We start from the raw sequence: 18,974 nt of genomic DNA, 5'->3' as shown, positions 1-18,974 counted from the left end.
CGATTTAGACTCAGCTTTCCACACTTAATCAATATTGATAGATTGATTGAAGAGAGATATGGGAACGATTAAGCAAGAGCCATCCTCTGAGCTACTTGAAGCTGGAGCTCATATTTGGAACCAGGTGTTCAGTTACATAAACTCTATGTCACTAAAATGCGTAACTGAGCTCGGCATCCCCGAGATCATCCACAAGCATGGCCGCCCCATGACTCTCACTCAACTGATGGAAGCTCTACCTGGCGTTGATAGAGCCAAAGCCGACCACGTGCGCCGTCTCATGCGGACCGTCGTGCACTCGGGCTTTTTCGTATTGGAAAAAGTCGATTCATCCGATGAGCAGGGTTATTGGCTTACGCCTGCTTCACGTCTTTTGATGGAAGACCACCCCATGAGCATGAAAGCGTTCGTACTTTCCCAACTTGGTTCGGTCCTATGTGAGCCATGGCAGCATTTGAGTGGATGGTTCCGAAATACCGAGGACCGCACATCATTTCATACCACTCATGGAATGTCACTTTGGGAGCTGAAAGAGCAGAATCCAAGCTTTGGGCATTTGTTTGATCGAGGAATGGAAAATGATGCCACAATTGTGGCCGACGTGATTACCAGAGATTGTAGGCAAGTGTTTGAGGGTTTGGGTTCTCTTGTGGACGTGGGCGGAGGCACTGGAACTGTGGCCAAGGCCATAGCCGAGGTGTTCCCACAAATTCATTGTACAGTGCTTGATCTTGCACCTGTCATTGCGGGATTAGAGGGGACACGGAACTTGAAGTACGTTGAGGGAGATATGTTTGAGTACATTCCTCCAGCAGATGCAGTTCTACTCAAGGTATGTACGTATGCTTCAAAATGCGTAAGTTAGGTCGAAAAAAGAGGGAAAATCTGCATTTACTTTTACAAATCAATTGTGAATATCATATATATGTGTGTGCTTATCCATTACCCAAATAAATATTGTTACTAACTTATGTCGCTATGCGAAAGGAAAGTGGTAGGGTTTCACAAAAGATCTATAACTTGCTCTTCTATATGACTTAGAAGAAGATCATTATATGTTCACTAAAACATTCATATATGTTCATATATAGTGGTTATTGCATGATTGGAACGACGAGGAATGTGTAGAGATCCTGAAGAGATGCAAAGAAGCAATAAAGAGTAATGAGAAAAGAGGAAAGGTGGTGATCATTGAGATGGTAGTCGATGACCAAAATTCCGACCATAAATCAGTGGAAACTCAACTCTTCTTCGACACTTTAGTGATGACTATAGCTGATGGAAGAGAAAGAAGCCAAAAAGAATGGGCAAAACTCTTTTTTGATGCTGGTTTCAGTAACTATAAGATCTCTCCCCTCTTGGGATTAAGGTCTATCATCGAGGTTTATCCCTGAGTACATGCAATGCTAAGATTTCTCTCCTCTTTCGAATAAGGTCTATTACCCAGGTTTGTCTTTGGGTGTATGTTGTGCTATAAGTGGCGGTATGTGAACTGTACTTGTACAAGCCTGTTTTCTTCTATGTTATTTTGTTTACTAAGACTTGATTATATTGCAATATGTGTTGCGTAGACAATTGGATGTGTTTAAGAAAGATTTTATATGTGTTCCCAAAATTAGCATAAAAAATGTACTACTGAGAAACTCAGGATTTAGAACCAATGTTTTGTGATGGTAACAGTCCGTCACAAATTGTAACGGATTTTCTAATGGTTTTGGAATGGATTTGTGCGGATGATGACATCACATCATTTATAAAAAGTTAAATAGTTTTGGGGCGGATAAACTGTTACAAACCCATCCAAAGTAGGATGTTGTTTCAAAATATGTTTCGAAATAAAACCTCCCACAATTTTACCACAGGTTTTGGATCGACCAAAATAAAATTGAAATGGCTATGTAGCAAGAGTAGTTGTCCGTTCCAAAAGTGATTACTAAATTCATTACAAATTTGTGACAACTGGTTAGTCCGCACCCAAATTTCTATATCCGTCACAAAATCAAATTTATAAGTTTATTATTTAACATAATATTTTATTAAAAAAATCAAATTTTGGGACGGAAAATTGAACATCTCGTCTCTAAACCCGTTAGAAAATGAAATTGATTTTGGCAGAAGAATAAAAATTTAAAAACTTTGAGATGCGTATATTAAAATTCCATTACTAAATCTACCTCAAACTGAAATATTCTTTTGCGAAAAATTCAAAATTTCTGGAAAAATTTAAATTTTGTGATGGATATTTTTAATAAACCGCCACAAAACCTGTTTCAATGAAAATTTATAGCACAAAATTTAAAAAAGCCAGCGGGAAGTTAAATTTCAAAATCCACCATAAATTTTACCTCAAACCTGTTACAGAACTACCAAGTGTATAACCCACTGGGCACCTTAATTGACGTTGCAAAGGATTTCAAATTCTTGAAATTATACATTTTGTAATATATTTTTTAACATGGTTATCGATTTCAAATTCATTTGATATGAAGTCATTTAAAATCATTCTTTCAAATCTATTCCCCGAATTCGAATCATTCCATCCAAACATAGAATTGACATAGTTTTTAAAGAAATATTAATCTTGTGTTTTTAAATTGTATTTTCTTCTAAAGATTTGTCAACATAATGTGACTGATTAAGAATAACACCATAAAATATTTTGGTAATTTTCATGTCAAAGACAAAATTCATTGCACCAAAATCTTACGTATTGGAGTGGCTGCTAATATATTCTTTTTGGTTTAGATAACATTCAAAGTAAAGCCAAAGACCACTAAATAATAGGATAAATTGCATCCACGTACTAAGTTTAATTACATAAATATTCTCTACTTATGAAATTATAGATACACCAGTTAAGAGGGAGTTTAGTGCAATGTACTCAGGGAGTATTTGGGTAAAGTATTATCATTGAATAGAGGGTGTACTTATAATTACAACTACAATTTCAAGAAATATACTTATAATTTTATAAAGAGCATGAAATATTTGTGTAATTAGATCTAATTTTAAGAAGTATTGATTTAATTCACTTTAAAAATAGGAATAATTATATTTACGCCCCCTCACCTATTATCTTTTTAAACAAACCACCCATGCTTTCTGAAAAATTATAGAAACCACCCCTGGCAGCCTTTAAAACTCAAAAATATCCCTGTTGACTAGATCAACCTTTAAAATAATTTTTCAAGGACAGAAATGTCCTTAGTGGTGTTTTTGTAATTATCAAAAGGTAGAAGGGGTGTCAAAATAATATCTATTAATATATATATGTATATGCGTGTATAACTTTTTTTTAGTTTGGTTTTACAAGCAAATGAAGCTAAAATAAAACGAAGTCGAAGTATTTTAGAATTATGAAATTAAAAAGTGTTTGATGAACAAGTGAAATAAATATACAATTAATAAATCCAAACGGGACAATGAAGTAATAAAAAAATATAGAGTTAATATATAAGTATAAATGATAATTATATAATGTAGTAATATTATGCATGTATAATTTTTTTTTAACTTGATTTGACAAATAAGTAAAAGAAGTAAAATTTAGTTATAAATAAAAATAGAGGATAACTAATCTTTTAATTATAATAATTTTAAATAATTTATGTGATAATTTTTTAATTTAAACTTATAATCTATTAACTAATTTTATTGAAATATTAATTGAATAATTTAATAGTTTAATTATTAAAAGGTACAATTTTATATAGAGATTCAATAAAAAAATTAATAAAATAAATAAATTTAAATTAAAAATTAATATAAATAATAAAAAAATATATGGGGTCATATTACTCATCTTCATAAATATTATTTTGACAACTCCTCAACCTTTTAATAATTACAAAAATACCCCTATTCTTGAAAAATTATTTTAAAAGTTGACCTAGTCAATAGAGATATTTTTTATTTTAAATGCTGACAAAAATGGTCTGTAATTTTTTAAAAGGTAGGGATAATTTGTGTAAAAAAAATAATAAATGAGGGATGTAGATATAATAATTCCTAAATAATACAACAAAGCGATAAACAATGCGAATTATTTCGAACCTTGTGAAAGATATGCTTCATGCTCATTTTGATTTATAAACATTCTCAATCATTGCTTAGATGCTTAAGTTATATAGGGATTTAATTAATTTACATATTTTACATATTCGGTCCACTTCAACAAAAACCTCCGGTTGATTAACATAAGTTTCTTCATTTAGGTCTTTATTTGAAAAGATAGTTTTTACATTCATTTGATAAATATATAAGTCAAATATAGTAGCAATAGTAAAATTCTTATTTGGATCAAGTTTGGTCGAATCAAATTAATTATGGATCAAGTGTATCACACTTGCTATGTGATCGGTCATTTTTCCTAAACTATGCACCGATCACACGGCAAGTGTATTGCACTAGCCATATAATTGGTTTAGGTTTGGCCGAGTCAGGTCCAGTCTCGAATTTCATCAGATTCTTAATTAGAAAATTCATATAAAAAATTGGGTTAATTATATTTTTCCATTTGAATTATAATAGTTTTTACACTTTTGTATTTAATTTTTTTTTGTGTCAACTTTCCATCTTAACTTTACGAAATTTTGAACTTTGTCATTTATAACCGTTTTTCATCCAAGTTTTTTATCAAAGAAACATCACAGACAATGCACATGTGATTATTAAAGGTTATGTGATGTGATATTTTTCACATATGCCAATATATAATACTTTTTCGGCAGAAAAATCATCATCATCAACAATAACATTAAAAAAAAAAAATGAATATATGACGATGGACAAATTTCACAAAATTGAGATAGTAAATTAATAGAAAAAAAAAATGACGGCAAAAGTAAAATTTAATATAGTTTGAATATCAAAATGTAATTTACCCTAAAATATTTTAAGACCTTGTAGTTGTTTAGGACGCTTGACAACTTGTCTAGTGTTAAATTTATTTGTAGACCATTAAATTTATCTTTTTTGGTTTATTCTCTTATGAAGTTTGAAGAAAAATAGAATTTTTTTTTTTATTGAATTACAGCTTGAAAAACACTAGAAAATGAGAGGAAAATAACAATTTTTTTCACTTTAAATGAATTTCCATTAATGGAAGGACCAAAAGTGCCAGAAAAGTTTGAGGACAGGACCAACATTGCAACCTTAAATTATTTGAGAACCAAAATCGCATTAGTGGGTATATTTGAGGACCAAAAATTCATTTATCCCTGATATTTCCGTTAAGTTTAACTAAAAAATTAACGGAAGGACGAAAACTACTAAAAAAGTAAAAATTTAACGACCAAAATTACAACTTTAAAAAATTATTTGAGAACCAAAATCACATTACTAGTTATATTTGAGGACCAAAAATACATTTATTCCTATTCATATGCTTCATAAAGCTTCCAAATATATTCTCTTGGTTTTCAAAGTTCAGACGCTCTACTTTTCTATTAATATTATTGAAAATTAGTATTTTGTATAATTATAACAAAATAGCTCAATAACTACAAAAATTTAATATTAAAGTTAGCATTAAATTAATTTTCAGTGCTAATCTACACTATTTAATATATATTATGAAGTGGACACTTAATTGGTGTACTTTTTCTCATTTCTTGAATTTTTAATAAAAGAAATAGTTCATTCTTATCAATTGATCCAGTTTGACAATCATCACTGCTTACTCTGAGTCGGACATTAATTGGACCATCGCTATATATTGATTTTGACAATCATCATCGCTTACTCTGAGGCGGACATTAATTGGTGGATGTTTTTGTCATTTCTTGAATTGTAATAAAAAAATAATTCATTCTCACAAATTGAGCAACTACTATATATGATTTCGACAATCATCACCGCTTACTTTGAGTCGGAAATTAATTAATGAAGTTATTCACATTTCTTGAATTTATATCTTTCTTGTACTAAATAGCCCTAGTCTATATATCATACAATTATGTTTCGTCCTAACTCTTGATTTATTGTCCAAATTTGATTTTCACATTTACATTTCTTGCATCCGATTCATACTTTATCTTTTGAGACGTATCTTGCAACACAGTATAGAGTACAGTAAATTTCTCTTTATATTCTCACATTGCAGTCAACAACACAGATTTCTGATTCTTGAAAAACATTTTATTGTGTGTGTGTGAAAAGATTGATTTCTGAGGTCTGGTACTGATCTATCTTCCCTTTATCACAGAATAGACTGAAAGTGGGAAGAGGTGAGTGAAATGGAAGGTGATGGAACTGAGAAGCTGTTGAGGGCAACAGAAGATGAGATCGAGGAAGAGAATTTCAAGAGCAAAATATGGGTAGAGAACAAGAAGATGTGGGTGGTGGCTGGCCCTGCCATGTTCACCCGATTTTCGACGTTTGGTATAAGTGTCATCAGCCAAGCATTTATAGGCCGCATTGGTTCCACAGAGCTGGCTGCCTATGCTCTTGTTTTCACTCTCCTTACAAGATTTGCCAATGGTTTACTGGTACTACTTGATGCTCTCAACATCTCTATTAGTATTCTTTCTAGATATATGTAGCTGCATATATAGTATATACGTATGTACGCTGATAGACAAGAAAAGAATTACTCTATAGGATTGTTTTTCACTAGATCTAAGTATTTGAAAATCGTAATATAGTTTGTGAAACGTCCCAAAAAAAGTAAAAGGGACGAATGAAATGCAAGTACGCAGGGATTTTTAATAGCCGGTCTTAATGTAAAGTTGGGTTAGGTTCCATCTCTTAGTAGTATTCAATGTTGTACTAGAACAAGTGCATGTAATTTTAAGAGTGTCTAGTAGCAAGTCCATTTTGAAATAGTGGAGTTACCTTTTCATGAGGTACAACATTACGAAAGTTTCGTTTGACACCTTTGCTCGGACTGTGCAGCTTGGAGTGGCAAGTGGATTGGAAACGCTATGCGGGCAAGCCTACGGAGCAAAACAGTACCACATGCTCGGGATATATCTCCAAAGATCGTGGATTGTTTTGACTGTGTTCACGACTCTACTATTGCCCATTTATATTTTTGCAGCCCCTATCTTGAAAGCTTTAGGACAGGATGAAGACATCGCCCAAGTGGCAGGGAAAATTGGTCTTTGGTTCATTCCTGTCATATACTCCTATATTGTATCATTTAGTTGCCAAATGTATTTACAAGCACAGAGCAAGAACATGATCATAACATATTTGGCAGTGTTTTCATTATCTATCCACATTTTCCTCTCATGGCTTCTAACAGTTAAGTACAATTTGGGTCTAGCCGGCACTATGATATCAACAATCTTGGCATACTGGCTTCCAAACGTGGGGCAACTAATATTCATCGTCTCTGGAGGATGTCGAGAAACATGGAAAGGTTTCACAACATTAGCCTTCAAAGATCTTTGGCCGGTCATCAAGCTTTCTATATCATCTGGTGCAATGCTCTGGTAAGTCTTACTGCACACGAACTTGTCAATCAACAATACTCATGTTATTAATGATGATTACTTACCTGAGGTTCACATGGTTCCTTTGTTGACAGTCTCGAGTTCTGGTACAATGCAATACTGGTTCTTTTGACAGGAAACTTGAAAAACGCCGAGGTTGAAGTTAGTGCTCTTTCCATCTGGTACTACTCTTTCCATTCTCTCCATAATCGCCTCCTCCTCCAGTTACGCAACACTTGAAAATCCTTTCTCTATACATTGCAGTCTTAACATCAGTGGTTGGGAAATGATGATAGCGCTCGGTTTCATGGCTGCAGCTAGGTACACTTGTCATAGTTCCTTTCCTCTCTTCTTCTTAGACCATAATCCATGCTGCATCTACTCTTTGTTGTAGCGTTCGTGTTGCGAATGAGCTTGGGAAGGGGGACTCCAGAGCTGCTAAGTTCTCAATTGTCAATATAGTGCTGATTTCTTTTGCCTTAGGATTCTTGCTATTTGTGTTTTTCCTGTTCTTTCGCGAACGTCTGGCTCATATATTCACGAATGATCATAATGTGGCTACGGAAGTCGGCCGCTTGTCGCCTCTTTTTGCGTTCACTATACTTTTGAATAGCATTCAACCAGTTCTTTCCGGTGAGGCCATATCCGGTTATTGATCCAACACATATATTTCTTGTTGCTTCCTACGAAATAATCAAAAAAATCATCAACGTGTCTAAAAATGTATCGAGAGGAATATCGTTTTACTGAATTAAGGCTTACTGTGATGGGAGGTTTTGATGTGATGAGCAGGTGTTGCTGTTGGGGCTGGATGGCAAAGTGTTGTAGTATATGTGAACCTTGCTTGCTATTACTTGATAGGAATTCCCACCGGAGTTTTGCTTGGTTATGTCATCAAATTACAAGTTGAGGTAAGTTTCCAACATAACCACCTTGCATTCTGGGAGTGCCATAATGTCTCTAATTACATCAGTTGTAAAAGGAACTATCCAAATTTTGATTCGCAATCGACTAGTAAAAATTATTTGAATTCGACTTTTACAAAAAATAATAAATCAAGAATTGTAGCATTTCTTTTGCGGACAACATTAGAAACTTGACTTGACCTGCAACTCAATCAGTATGTGTAAAATTATCAAATTATTCGAGTTCGACTGGATTCAAGATGCACAGTGGGTCGAGTTGGACTAATTCGACACAAGACCAGATTGAACTAATAAAAAACTAGGCTGGATTGGCCTAGGCTCGCTTGGACCTGGCCGGTCCTGGATATTAAAACCTAGGACCAGCTCAACCCAGGGGTCTAGGACCACTTGGTCCTGAGCTAGGCTTCAGCTGGGTCTGCTGGACTTTTTTTTTTTTTTTTTATAATAATCATTCATGGCATATAAGTTTTATTTTATTCTCTCCTAAATTAACTATTCTAGTAGCTCTTTTTATATTTTCGGAATTCTAAAAATTACTATCATTATTGTTCTATTTCTAAATTTTCAGTACTTTAATTCATTAATTTTTTTTATTTATTTTTTTCAAAGTTTATTATAAATTCTTTTTGAATTTAATATCATATAAGTTAATTATATGATCTTAACTATTATTTTTTCTAATTACGATTTTTTGTGTGATTTAGTTTATTATTTATTTTTACTTAATACAACCATAAATTTAAGTAATTGTTCAAAAGAAAACTTCTATTTCATAAAAAAATAACAAAAAAAAGCAGGCATATTCGAGCCTGATCCAGGCTTGATTTGATCCTAGTTCGGCCTCAATCGGGCAGGTTCACGAATTGGGCCTGAGTTTATAAATGGACCCAATTGGGGCCCATTTAAAAGCCCAAGACTACCCCGAGACCAATAATGAATAGTAATGAGCTAGTCTTGAGCTACGCTTTTTTAGTCCGATCTGTATCGGTCCCGAGCTGACCCGACCCACTATGCACCTTGAGACTTCATTAAAACTCATCAACCTCTTTGATTCTTCATGAACTTATTATTGTTCTTTGATGGATTCGCCATGAACTAGCCTAACAAAGCATTCTTTTCCAGGGTGTTTGGATTGGAATGTTAATTGGAACACTCATTCAAACTATCATTCTGCTAATAATAACCCAAAAGACAGATTGGGATAAACAGGTGCACATCTATTCAATTTAGTTTCAATTCTTTTTTCTCAAGGAATGTGATAACTTAATTCTTGAATCCCTTTTGTCTTTGTAGGTTGCAATTGCTCGAAAAAGAGTGAACAGATGGTGTGTGGAAGCTGAACCTGATGGTAACTCTAGAACTGGCTGATGGATGAATTTTTATAGTTTAATGTTGTATTTAGATTGATATATTTCAAACTAAGAATTCCTGATACATAGTAACAAATTCGTCAAACTTATTTGGATATTTAAGTACTCCATATACATAGTAACAACTTCGCTGAACTTCTTTGGATAATTAATGCTGCAAATAATTTTAAATTCTTGAATTCACATTTTGAAGATTTCAAAACCATTTAACATGAAGTCATTTAAAATCATTCATTCAAATTTATTCCCCAAATTCGAATAATTCCATCCAAACATAGGAATTGGCATAGTTTTTAAAGGAATATTAATCTTGAATTTTTTAAATTGTCTTTTCTTGAAAAGATTTGTCAACATAATGCGATTGACTAAGAAAAATTACCGCAACGTATTTTGGTAATTTTCAAGTCAAACAACAAAGTTTATCGCCCCAAAATCTTTCGTATCCGCGTGGCTATTAAGTATATCCTTTTGGTTTTTGATAGCATGCAAAGTTAAGCCAAAGCCAAATAAATAATAGAGTAACTTACACCGACACGCTTTGGGGTTAGATTTAATTACATAAATATTCCTTGCTTATAAATTATAGGTACACGTGTTAAGGGGTGTTTAATTGCAATGTACTTGAGGGGTATTTGAGTAAAGTTTTATCATTGAATAGGGGGTGTACTTATAATTAAAACTACAATTTCAAAGAATGTAGTTGTAATTTCGTAAATAGCATTGCGTGTTTGTGTAATTAAATCTAACCTAAAAAAGTGTTAATATAATTAACCTAAATCATATAACAAAGAGATAAACAATGTAAATTGTTTAAAAACTTGTGGTAGATGCGGTTCATGCTCATTTTGATTTATAACTAGAAATGGCAATTAGCTCCGGAAAATCGCGGCCCCGACTCGGACGTGCTTCATTTTGGACGGGTTTGGGATAGAATTTGAGGAGTCAGGGGCGGGTTTGGGGTGGTTTGATCGGGACCAAGCTGAGTTACGAGTTTTGTCCCGAACCCGTCCCGCCCTGAATTATATATATATATATATATATTATTATCTATTATTAATATATAATTCATTATTAATAAAGTTATAGTATTATATGTAAATTTTTAAACACTTTTTGCATATATCCAACTCTATGTAAGAAATATAAAAAATAATTTTGATGAGAAAATTAATAATTTAGATAAATGTATACTTTGTTTTATACAATTCATTTTCATTGAAAACTATGTTAAGATATTTAAATTTAAACTAACATTCTTTGAAAAAATAAAATATTAGTTGAGTGTATTCTTTGTATTATACGATTCATTGTAGATCGTAACATAATATTACTTGATGAGAAAATTAATAATTTAGAGGAACGTATACTTTGTGTTATACAATTCATTTTAGAGTGAAAAGAGAAAACTATATTAAGGTATTTAAATCTAAACTATTATTATTTATTAAAAAAATAAAATATTAGTTGAATGTATTATTTGTATTATATAATTCATTGTAGATTTAAAATATTATTACTAGATGAGAAAATTAATAATTTAGATGACCATATGCAAATTTCGCAAAGTTAAAATAGTAAATTGACACAAAAAAATTTAAATAATAGAGTGTAAAAGCATGCATAATTCGGATAGCAAAATATAATTTACCCTAATATTTACTTATAAAATTAAATATTGAAAAATTATCATTTTAAGACCAAAAAAAAAAAAAAAAAGTAATAGTAAAGTGGAAGAAAACTCAACTTCTTGATCTATAAAGAGGCAATCATAATTAAATTCAAATAAATTAGAGTGAATTACATGGGGATCTTCTAAGATTTATCATAATTATAAGTACCCTCATTATTTGAAAAATTAAAAAAAAAATTGAAATTAGCAATCGTCTAACAAATACCCCCTATAATGAACTATCATGAGGAGGTTCTATATCTGCCGATATGATCGAATATTATCCAAAACCTAACAAATACCCCCTTATAATGGGCTGTCCTCGGAGGATCGGTGCTCAAAGTATTGTATCGAAAAAAATTTTGCCATCCGATAATATCCAATTGATGTATGATTGGATTGACCAGTGCCGATCATCCGACCCTATATATTATCCAAAATATTTTGGTACCAATAATATTTTAAGTTATTCGATATTATCGATCCCACAATAACATTATCACTTGAATTCAATTTTATCAAAGTACTTTCATATGAGTAGTTTTGCTTAAATTATAAATAATTGTATAGTAGTATTTTTGTGTTTATATTTTATTCTTATGTATTGATTTTTGAGGTACTTCTATAATTAATTTTAGGATGAATGCACTTTGCCTTCATGAATTATCCTTGATATAACAATATTTATCGCCTAAACTAATAAATGTAACACTTACTCCCTTGATTGGACAAAAATGTCTTTCATACCTTGAATGTATTTTAGTATTTTGCACATTAAATCATCTCTAAATTATTATTTAATTAAAAATAATAATAAGTGAAGAATTTAAATTAAAAATAGTAATAAGTTAATATATATAATAAATACACAATAAATATAATATAACCAACAACTCATATATGCTTTTTATGCTTAACCAAAAGTTATACATTTTTAGGTGGGAAAAAATAATATATATATTTTATCAGATTTTTCAACAAAATATATTCAAAAAATTATATGTAATTACTCATTTTTATCTAGAAAATAAATAGTTAATAACTTGATTTTGTTATCCAATTAATAAATAATTTTACGTGAAAGTATTTTGTGTATTTATTGGATTCATTAATTACTTAACTTTGAATCTGTAAAATATAATAAAATTTGAACTATTTAACTTATTTTATAATATGTTTTCCATTAAACTAAAAATAAAATATTTTAAAAAAAGAAATCATTTGAACTAAATATATATAATATAAGAGCAGTATGTCCAACTATTTAGCTGTTGGGGGTAAGTATTATATTTGTTAGTTTAGGCTAAGATATATTTTAGTTAAATATATTTTAATAAATTATATATATTTATAAAATATGTCAATTAAATATTAAAACACCTAATGACTATATAAAAATTATACAAAGTTAATTTTTAAATTAAAAATAATAATACAAAAATTAATATATAAAAATTCACTATTTAAATTTAAATATATTTATATAAATATAAACAAATATCAATTATAAATAATATTAACTAAATTAATATTCACTTTTAAAACTTATATATATAATTAAAAATAATTATAATAATTATATGTTATTAATTAAATCAAATATATTTCAATAAATTGTGTTTATTTACAGAATATACTAATTATATCAAAATGCTAATAAATTATATCAATTTTTTAAGTTATATTATTTACTACAACTAATATTTGAACTAAAAATACCACTATATATGTTTAAAATAAAATTTTAATACTTTTTTACTATTTTTAAAAAGCTAATTATTTTTCCTTCATATATTAAAAAGTAATAAAAAAATCCTTCTTCTCTCCCCCTTCGCTGCTGGCCCCCTTGTCCACTGCGTCACACATCATCGCCCAAATCAGGGGGTGAAGTTGCCCCTGGTAGCAAGTTCTTCACCCCTTTCTATGGGGGCGAGCGAACGGGGTGACGAAATTCGTGCGTTGTTGTCGCCCACAGACGAGGGCGTCCGTCCGTTGCCTATTAATTATATATATTATGTATATTGTATATATTTAATTATATGTACAAATAAAAAATATATTTGAAATTTAGACATTTTATTTTTTACCTATTAAAGATTAATGGGAGTTATTACAAGGGTTTAACGGGCAACTCAATAAAAAAAATTTAACGTCGTTAAAAACAATTAACGAATGAAAAAATAGTGTGCATTATCTCTAGAAACAAACAATTTTTTGTCTATCTTTACAATTGTTAGATAAACTTTTGAAACACCGGGCCCGCAGGGGGAATATGTAATTTATCCTAGTTAAAAATGACAAAAAGTCTTCTTGTTGAAAAAAAAAAAAAAAACTCAATTTACCTCCTCCTTTTTTTAAAAATAAGAGAAATAACCTCTCAAGCAGTGGTATAGTACACGTTACCATTTCTCTTTTATTATTTATTTATTTTTAAATATTTTATTTGTATTTAAAGCCGACCCTTAAAGGCCCCCATATGCCCCCAAGGGATTGCTCATTTAGTGCCTTGTGTACAAGGAGGGCTCATTGGAGCTCACCATGCATGCTCCTTTGATAATAGGTTTAAAAATATTTTTTCTTGTTTCAACAGTATATATTAAAATGGCCGAGGAATGCATTTTTTCTGCATCTCCCTTGTCTGATGTCCAAATTATGTGCTACTTGAACTGTTGTGTAGGAAATTGACAGCAAGTACATTTTGTTTCTTCCACTCATTTTTGCATTCTTGGAGGTGGAAGTCTTCCATTTTTTGATTCTTCAAGCTTCCTTTACCGTCTGTAAGTTTTATGTTCTTGCCTCTTTTTTTCTTTCTTCAAAAAACTTGAACCCAAGCAGAAAAATGTAAGAACGAAGCTTTGTTGAGGACCTCGATACTGGGTATAGAGAGTTTTGAGTGCCATATTTCATTGGCGACAGATTAGACGTCTATGCAATTTTAGTGGGTTAGTTGACAAGGTAGTCAACTGACTGAACTGACTCAATGAGATTGTCATATAGAAGCCTTAGATGCTTGGTCGGTATGACTTGAATTCCCGGCTCTGATAGTACGGAAGTAGTCCTCAAACTTGAGGAATCATGGCAGTCACGTGCACACGATGACTATGTCTTGGATTTGTGTGGGAGGTGATTGACAGGTATAATCATTATAAATCTTATCCAGTGCAGCTAGAATGTGTAGCGACGAAGGTGGGTTCCAAGAAGAAGATCCATCCCCTGTCAGTATATGACAGAGGTATCTCCTATGCACTTGAAGACGCTTTAACACCTTATGAACTCTAGTCACAATAGTTGGTCGAATAGAAAAAAGAGGTTCCTATGTTCTAACAATTAAACCTAACACGGTTTGAAATATTAAAGCATAGATGCCTAGTCTAGAATAGGAACCGACACCAAATTCCATGTACTAAACTAAGGCCGAAAAACGGTAGATGGAAGGACCAATTTATGATTAATTTTTTATGCTATTCTATTATTTTCTCTCTCGCTTCCACACAATATAGTTTATCATGTCGTAGTGGTTGATTATGTTGTGTGGAATACACAATCTAACTTAAATAAATTCTCGTAGGAATTTATTGGTTAGAATTTGGCCTTTCTAGTTTTTAATTCTATTGATAAATTGAATCTTGAGGACATTTTTTAGGTTGTTTACTGATTAAAAATTAGTCAATGGACGTTCATCGACTAAGACAAGGTAAGAAAATGTAAGGTTGTTGAATCTTACCAATGACCATAACCAATTTATCTATTATGAATAATTGTTATTTTTGCATCTATGATCAATCATAGAATCGAAGACTATCCTGTCTTTAACTGAAAATTTTTCTTTTCATATTTATTTCTCTTCTTTATTTTGTTTCTAGATTTAGACTTTAAACAATTCCCACCACTTTTATTTTTATTTTTATTTGAAAGAATTAATTTAAAATCAATCTCTATGAATTTGACCCTACTCACTATTTTCACAAATTTTAGTAGAATAATATTTTTTGTGAATTTGACACTCATTAAATATCCAATATTATAATAAATAATCAATTAGTCAATCTCACTCATCTTAAATTCTTTCAAATTTGCAATTTTTGATGTTCATTGTATAATATGTTTTGTGATATTTTGAAGTTTTAACTTCATATTTTACATCCTATTCATATGTAGTTCGTTAAGAATTTTACCATCAAACGTCATTATATGCCCATTAATAAATTATTTTTTTCTTAAAATATATAAATAATTTCCTGAAAATCAATTGCAACGAATTTTATTTGTCCTTTTATTTTGTTTTAGTAGGAAATTTTTCATCCTTAAATTCTATCCCTATAATTCAGAGAAAATTTTCTTTATTAACAGAAATTTAAATTTTTAACTGTTCCTCATTTATTATTAATCATATTATTTAAATAAAGATATAAATATCTTTTTATAATACTAAGACAATAAATCATACTTTTATATATAATATAGATATAGATTATTTGAATTTTGTTTTAATTTATTTGTGGGGTCGTATTTTAATCATGTTAGGTAAACTTGGCCTAATAATTTGTGAATGCCTCTTTGAGCAATTTATTGTCCTAGAAATATGCCTCAACCTATAAGTATAATTGAAAGGGAAGTCCCTCAGATTTTAGGTAATCGAAAAAGAAAAAAAGAAATTTTCGAACTAAAAGAAATATGACTTTTCTACTATGGAAAATATGAGCAAAAGTAAAAATTTATGGCGAATATTAATTAACTATGATTGTGCAATGGCTATGTGTTTTTGCAAGCGAGGTCAAAATATTAATTACGGTTAAAAACTTTAACAAATATTTTGGTAATGGATAAAACCATGATGAATGTTGATTAACTGAGGACGAAATTTTAAGTTTATGTAATAATTCTTATTTGGCCCGTGATAAATATAATTTTTAGGGATAATTACACTGCCCATCCCTGAGGTTTGGTGTAATTACGTGTAATCCCTGTAATTCGAGAAATTACATCTGGTACCCCCGACGTATGTTTTTTTCCTAACAAATAGACCCCTTAGTTAGCCAAAATTCACTGAATTTACTAATACTAGCAAATAATTCGGATGAAAATTTATATATACCCCTGATTGACTTTTTATCGACCTATTATAGGTTGAACAAATATTTTCTAACCAAACTATCCGTATACATCTTTACATAAAAATGTATGTGAGGAGGTTTATTATCAGTTATAAGGATATTTTAGTCAAAAGATTTGTTTGACCTCTATTATGTGAGTAATAAGTGAATTACTACAAAAAAAAAAAAAAAGAATACAATTGCCTATACTTTCAATAGCTATAACTAAAACTGGTGGTAAAAAAAAAATAAAAGTGGTGGTAAAAAAATAATATTAACTATAATTAGATAAAATCGATGCAAAAATTTTTAACTTGTCCACCATGAAAAATATATTTTGCCATGGTAAGTATTTTATCGGCACTCCATGGTAAGTATTTTGCCATGAAAAATCACGGTCAACTACCGTTGCATGCAGTGAGCAATGACTATTTATTTGTAATTATAATAATTAGCCATATTTAAATATTATATTTCTTGTAGTGAATTGAGGATATATTTTATTAATACTAATAAATTCAATAAATTATTAACTGACGAATGAGCTTATTAAGACAAAAATAAAAATTTTAAATATTATATATAATTTTTTAAATCACACGAAATTTACGTATAATTATATTCAATATGAGAGAAGAACAATATAATTATTTTTATTTTTTAAATAATAATAATTTATACTATCAGGAATAAATAATTATTTTGTCGGGTGAATTGATTGACTTTAGGAGTTTCGTTTCTTAGAGAATCAATGTGACAGGTACACCAATGGAAATTCGAATACAGTTTCTTGGTTCTCAAAAATTCAGAGAGACGTGTTTGGTTTTGTTGTTACTTCTATACCTTTGAAAACTGTAATACAGCCAGAAATATCTTGTCTGGGCAGACTGAGTAAGGGAGCCTGTCCAAATATTTTATTGATTATTAGTATTCCCTTTTTGTTATATTATATAGAATTTATAATTATATAACAACTATTTTTATTTAGGGCCAACAAAATATCAACCATATAAATAATAGAAGTCAATACTAACAAAATAATAAGGGTATTTTGATCTATTTTGATGTTAAAAAAATGAAGAACTTAGAAGATCTTATAAAAAAATGGGACGAGCGTATTATTTTTTAAGAACTTGTAAAAATCAAAATATCATGTAGTAAAATTTTATAAATTAATAATATCGGGACCACATAATTTTATTAATTTAAAAAGATATTAATTAATGGATAAATTAATATTTTATTAATTTAAAAATTTATTTTTTCAGTTCAACAAACATATTTTATTCATCATAGCGGCAATTATACAATGTCTTAGCAACCAATAATTATGCGGAAGGAAGTACTTATAGTGGTTCGTCGCAAGTTTTTATTCCAGCATGAGAACGCATTGCCGGAGCTTCTGAATGCAATATGAAAAGTTAGAAATGGAATACAGTTAAATTTAAATTTTAAGAAGAAAAAAATAACAATAAAATCATATTTTACTAAATTGCCTTAGTTATATTTGTAATTTTATAAAATCATTAATTTATAACTGAAGGGACCATAAATTATTATAAGGGTCTTCCAGAAATTATTATCATATTAATTTATCAAAATTATTAATTCAGACCTCGACCCAAGTTAGGATCGAGAAAAATTCTTATTTCAGAGACATTATTAATTTAATTACAAAGATTTTTGGGAATCTTTTAAAATACGTAGAAAAACAATTGTCAAACAATTTAATAAAGTTTGTAACTCCCAAATATTTTGTAAGATATTTTAAAAAGTTTATAAACTCAACCAAACATCTTTTCAGGCACTATAATAAAAACATTATGAATTCAAATTTCACTGACGTAAATATTTATTTTGATCCTAATTTCATAAGTATATTTAAATACAAATACAAAACAAAAACTCCAATAAAATTGAGAAGAAAGATAAAAATAGAAACTGATGAAATAACATAATTTTATTTTTAAGAAAACAACCAAATTATCAAAATGATGCTCTTCAATTATAAAAGCATAGGTACTGAAACGTCTTTTATCAGTTCAGTTCAGAATAGAGAGAAGGAACAAACAACTTTTGAATAAAAAACAAATCGTTGTCATGAATTGAGCGGCCACCGTACATTGGATTTGAATAATTACAACTACGTAGCAGAGGCGGAGGTTAATTGCTGTTCTTTTATTTCCATGAATTTATACCGACCGCACATTCTTGTTCTAGTGAAAGAGCCCATCATCATCTTCAATAAATTATTATTTATATAAATTTAATTTTCGTATTTCTATTTTCAGGTTGTAGTTTTTGCATCCGATTCGTTTTCTATCTTTAAATTCAGACGTATCTTGCTATGCAATATATATATATATATATGTATATATAAAGTACAATAAATCATAAATGTTCAATAAAGAGGTATGATGTACTGTTTTCTCTGTTTATCTTCTCACATTGCATGAAGTTAAACTAAGTGCAGAACTCAA

At 30.0% G+C, this 18,974-nt stretch overlaps 3 protein-coding genes across 5 annotated transcripts in view; all 3 read left to right on the top strand.

Annotated features, from left to right (window-relative positions):
• LOC105155916 (probable O-methyltransferase 3) lies at nt 1-1,572 on the top strand. Its single transcript, XM_020692046.1, has 2 exons — nt 1-832; nt 1,092-1,572. The coding sequence occupies exons 1-2, from the start codon at nt 59-61 to the stop codon at nt 1,392-1,394; spliced, it is 1,077 nt and encodes a 358-aa protein (XP_020547705.1). The 5' UTR covers nt 1-58; the 3' UTR covers nt 1,395-1,572.
• Nucleotides 6,237-9,730, top strand: LOC105155915 (protein DETOXIFICATION 21-like). Its single transcript, XM_011071897.1, has 8 exons — nt 6,237-6,488; nt 6,895-7,436; nt 7,532-7,618; nt 7,701-7,757; nt 7,831-8,069; nt 8,229-8,347; nt 9,485-9,571; nt 9,656-9,730. Exons 1-8 carry the CDS (start codon nt 6,237-6,239, stop codon nt 9,728-9,730), a joined length of 1,458 nt encoding a protein of 485 aa, XP_011070199.1.
• LOC105155766 (protein DETOXIFICATION 21-like) overlaps nt 18,527-18,974 on the top strand; it is a 14,249-nt gene continuing 13,801 nt past the window's right edge. For 2 of the 3 annotated variants that reach the window (XM_020692001.1, XM_011071712.2), the window contains exon 1: nt 18,527-18,656. The gene's annotated coding sequence lies outside the window, so the exon portion shown is untranslated. Of the gene's footprint in view, nt 18,657-18,758; nt 18,907-18,974 lie in introns of those variants that run through there. The other variant, XM_011071713.2, reaches the window with a different exon arrangement.

The sequence above is a fragment of the Sesamum indicum genome, linkage group LG2, assembly GCF_000512975.1.
Source record: "Sesamum indicum cultivar Zhongzhi No. 13 linkage group LG2, S_indicum_v1.0, whole genome shotgun sequence".
Lineage (NCBI taxonomy): Eukaryota > Viridiplantae > Streptophyta > Magnoliopsida > Lamiales > Pedaliaceae > Sesamum > Sesamum indicum.
This window is presented reverse-complemented; position numbering and strand designations above follow the sequence as displayed.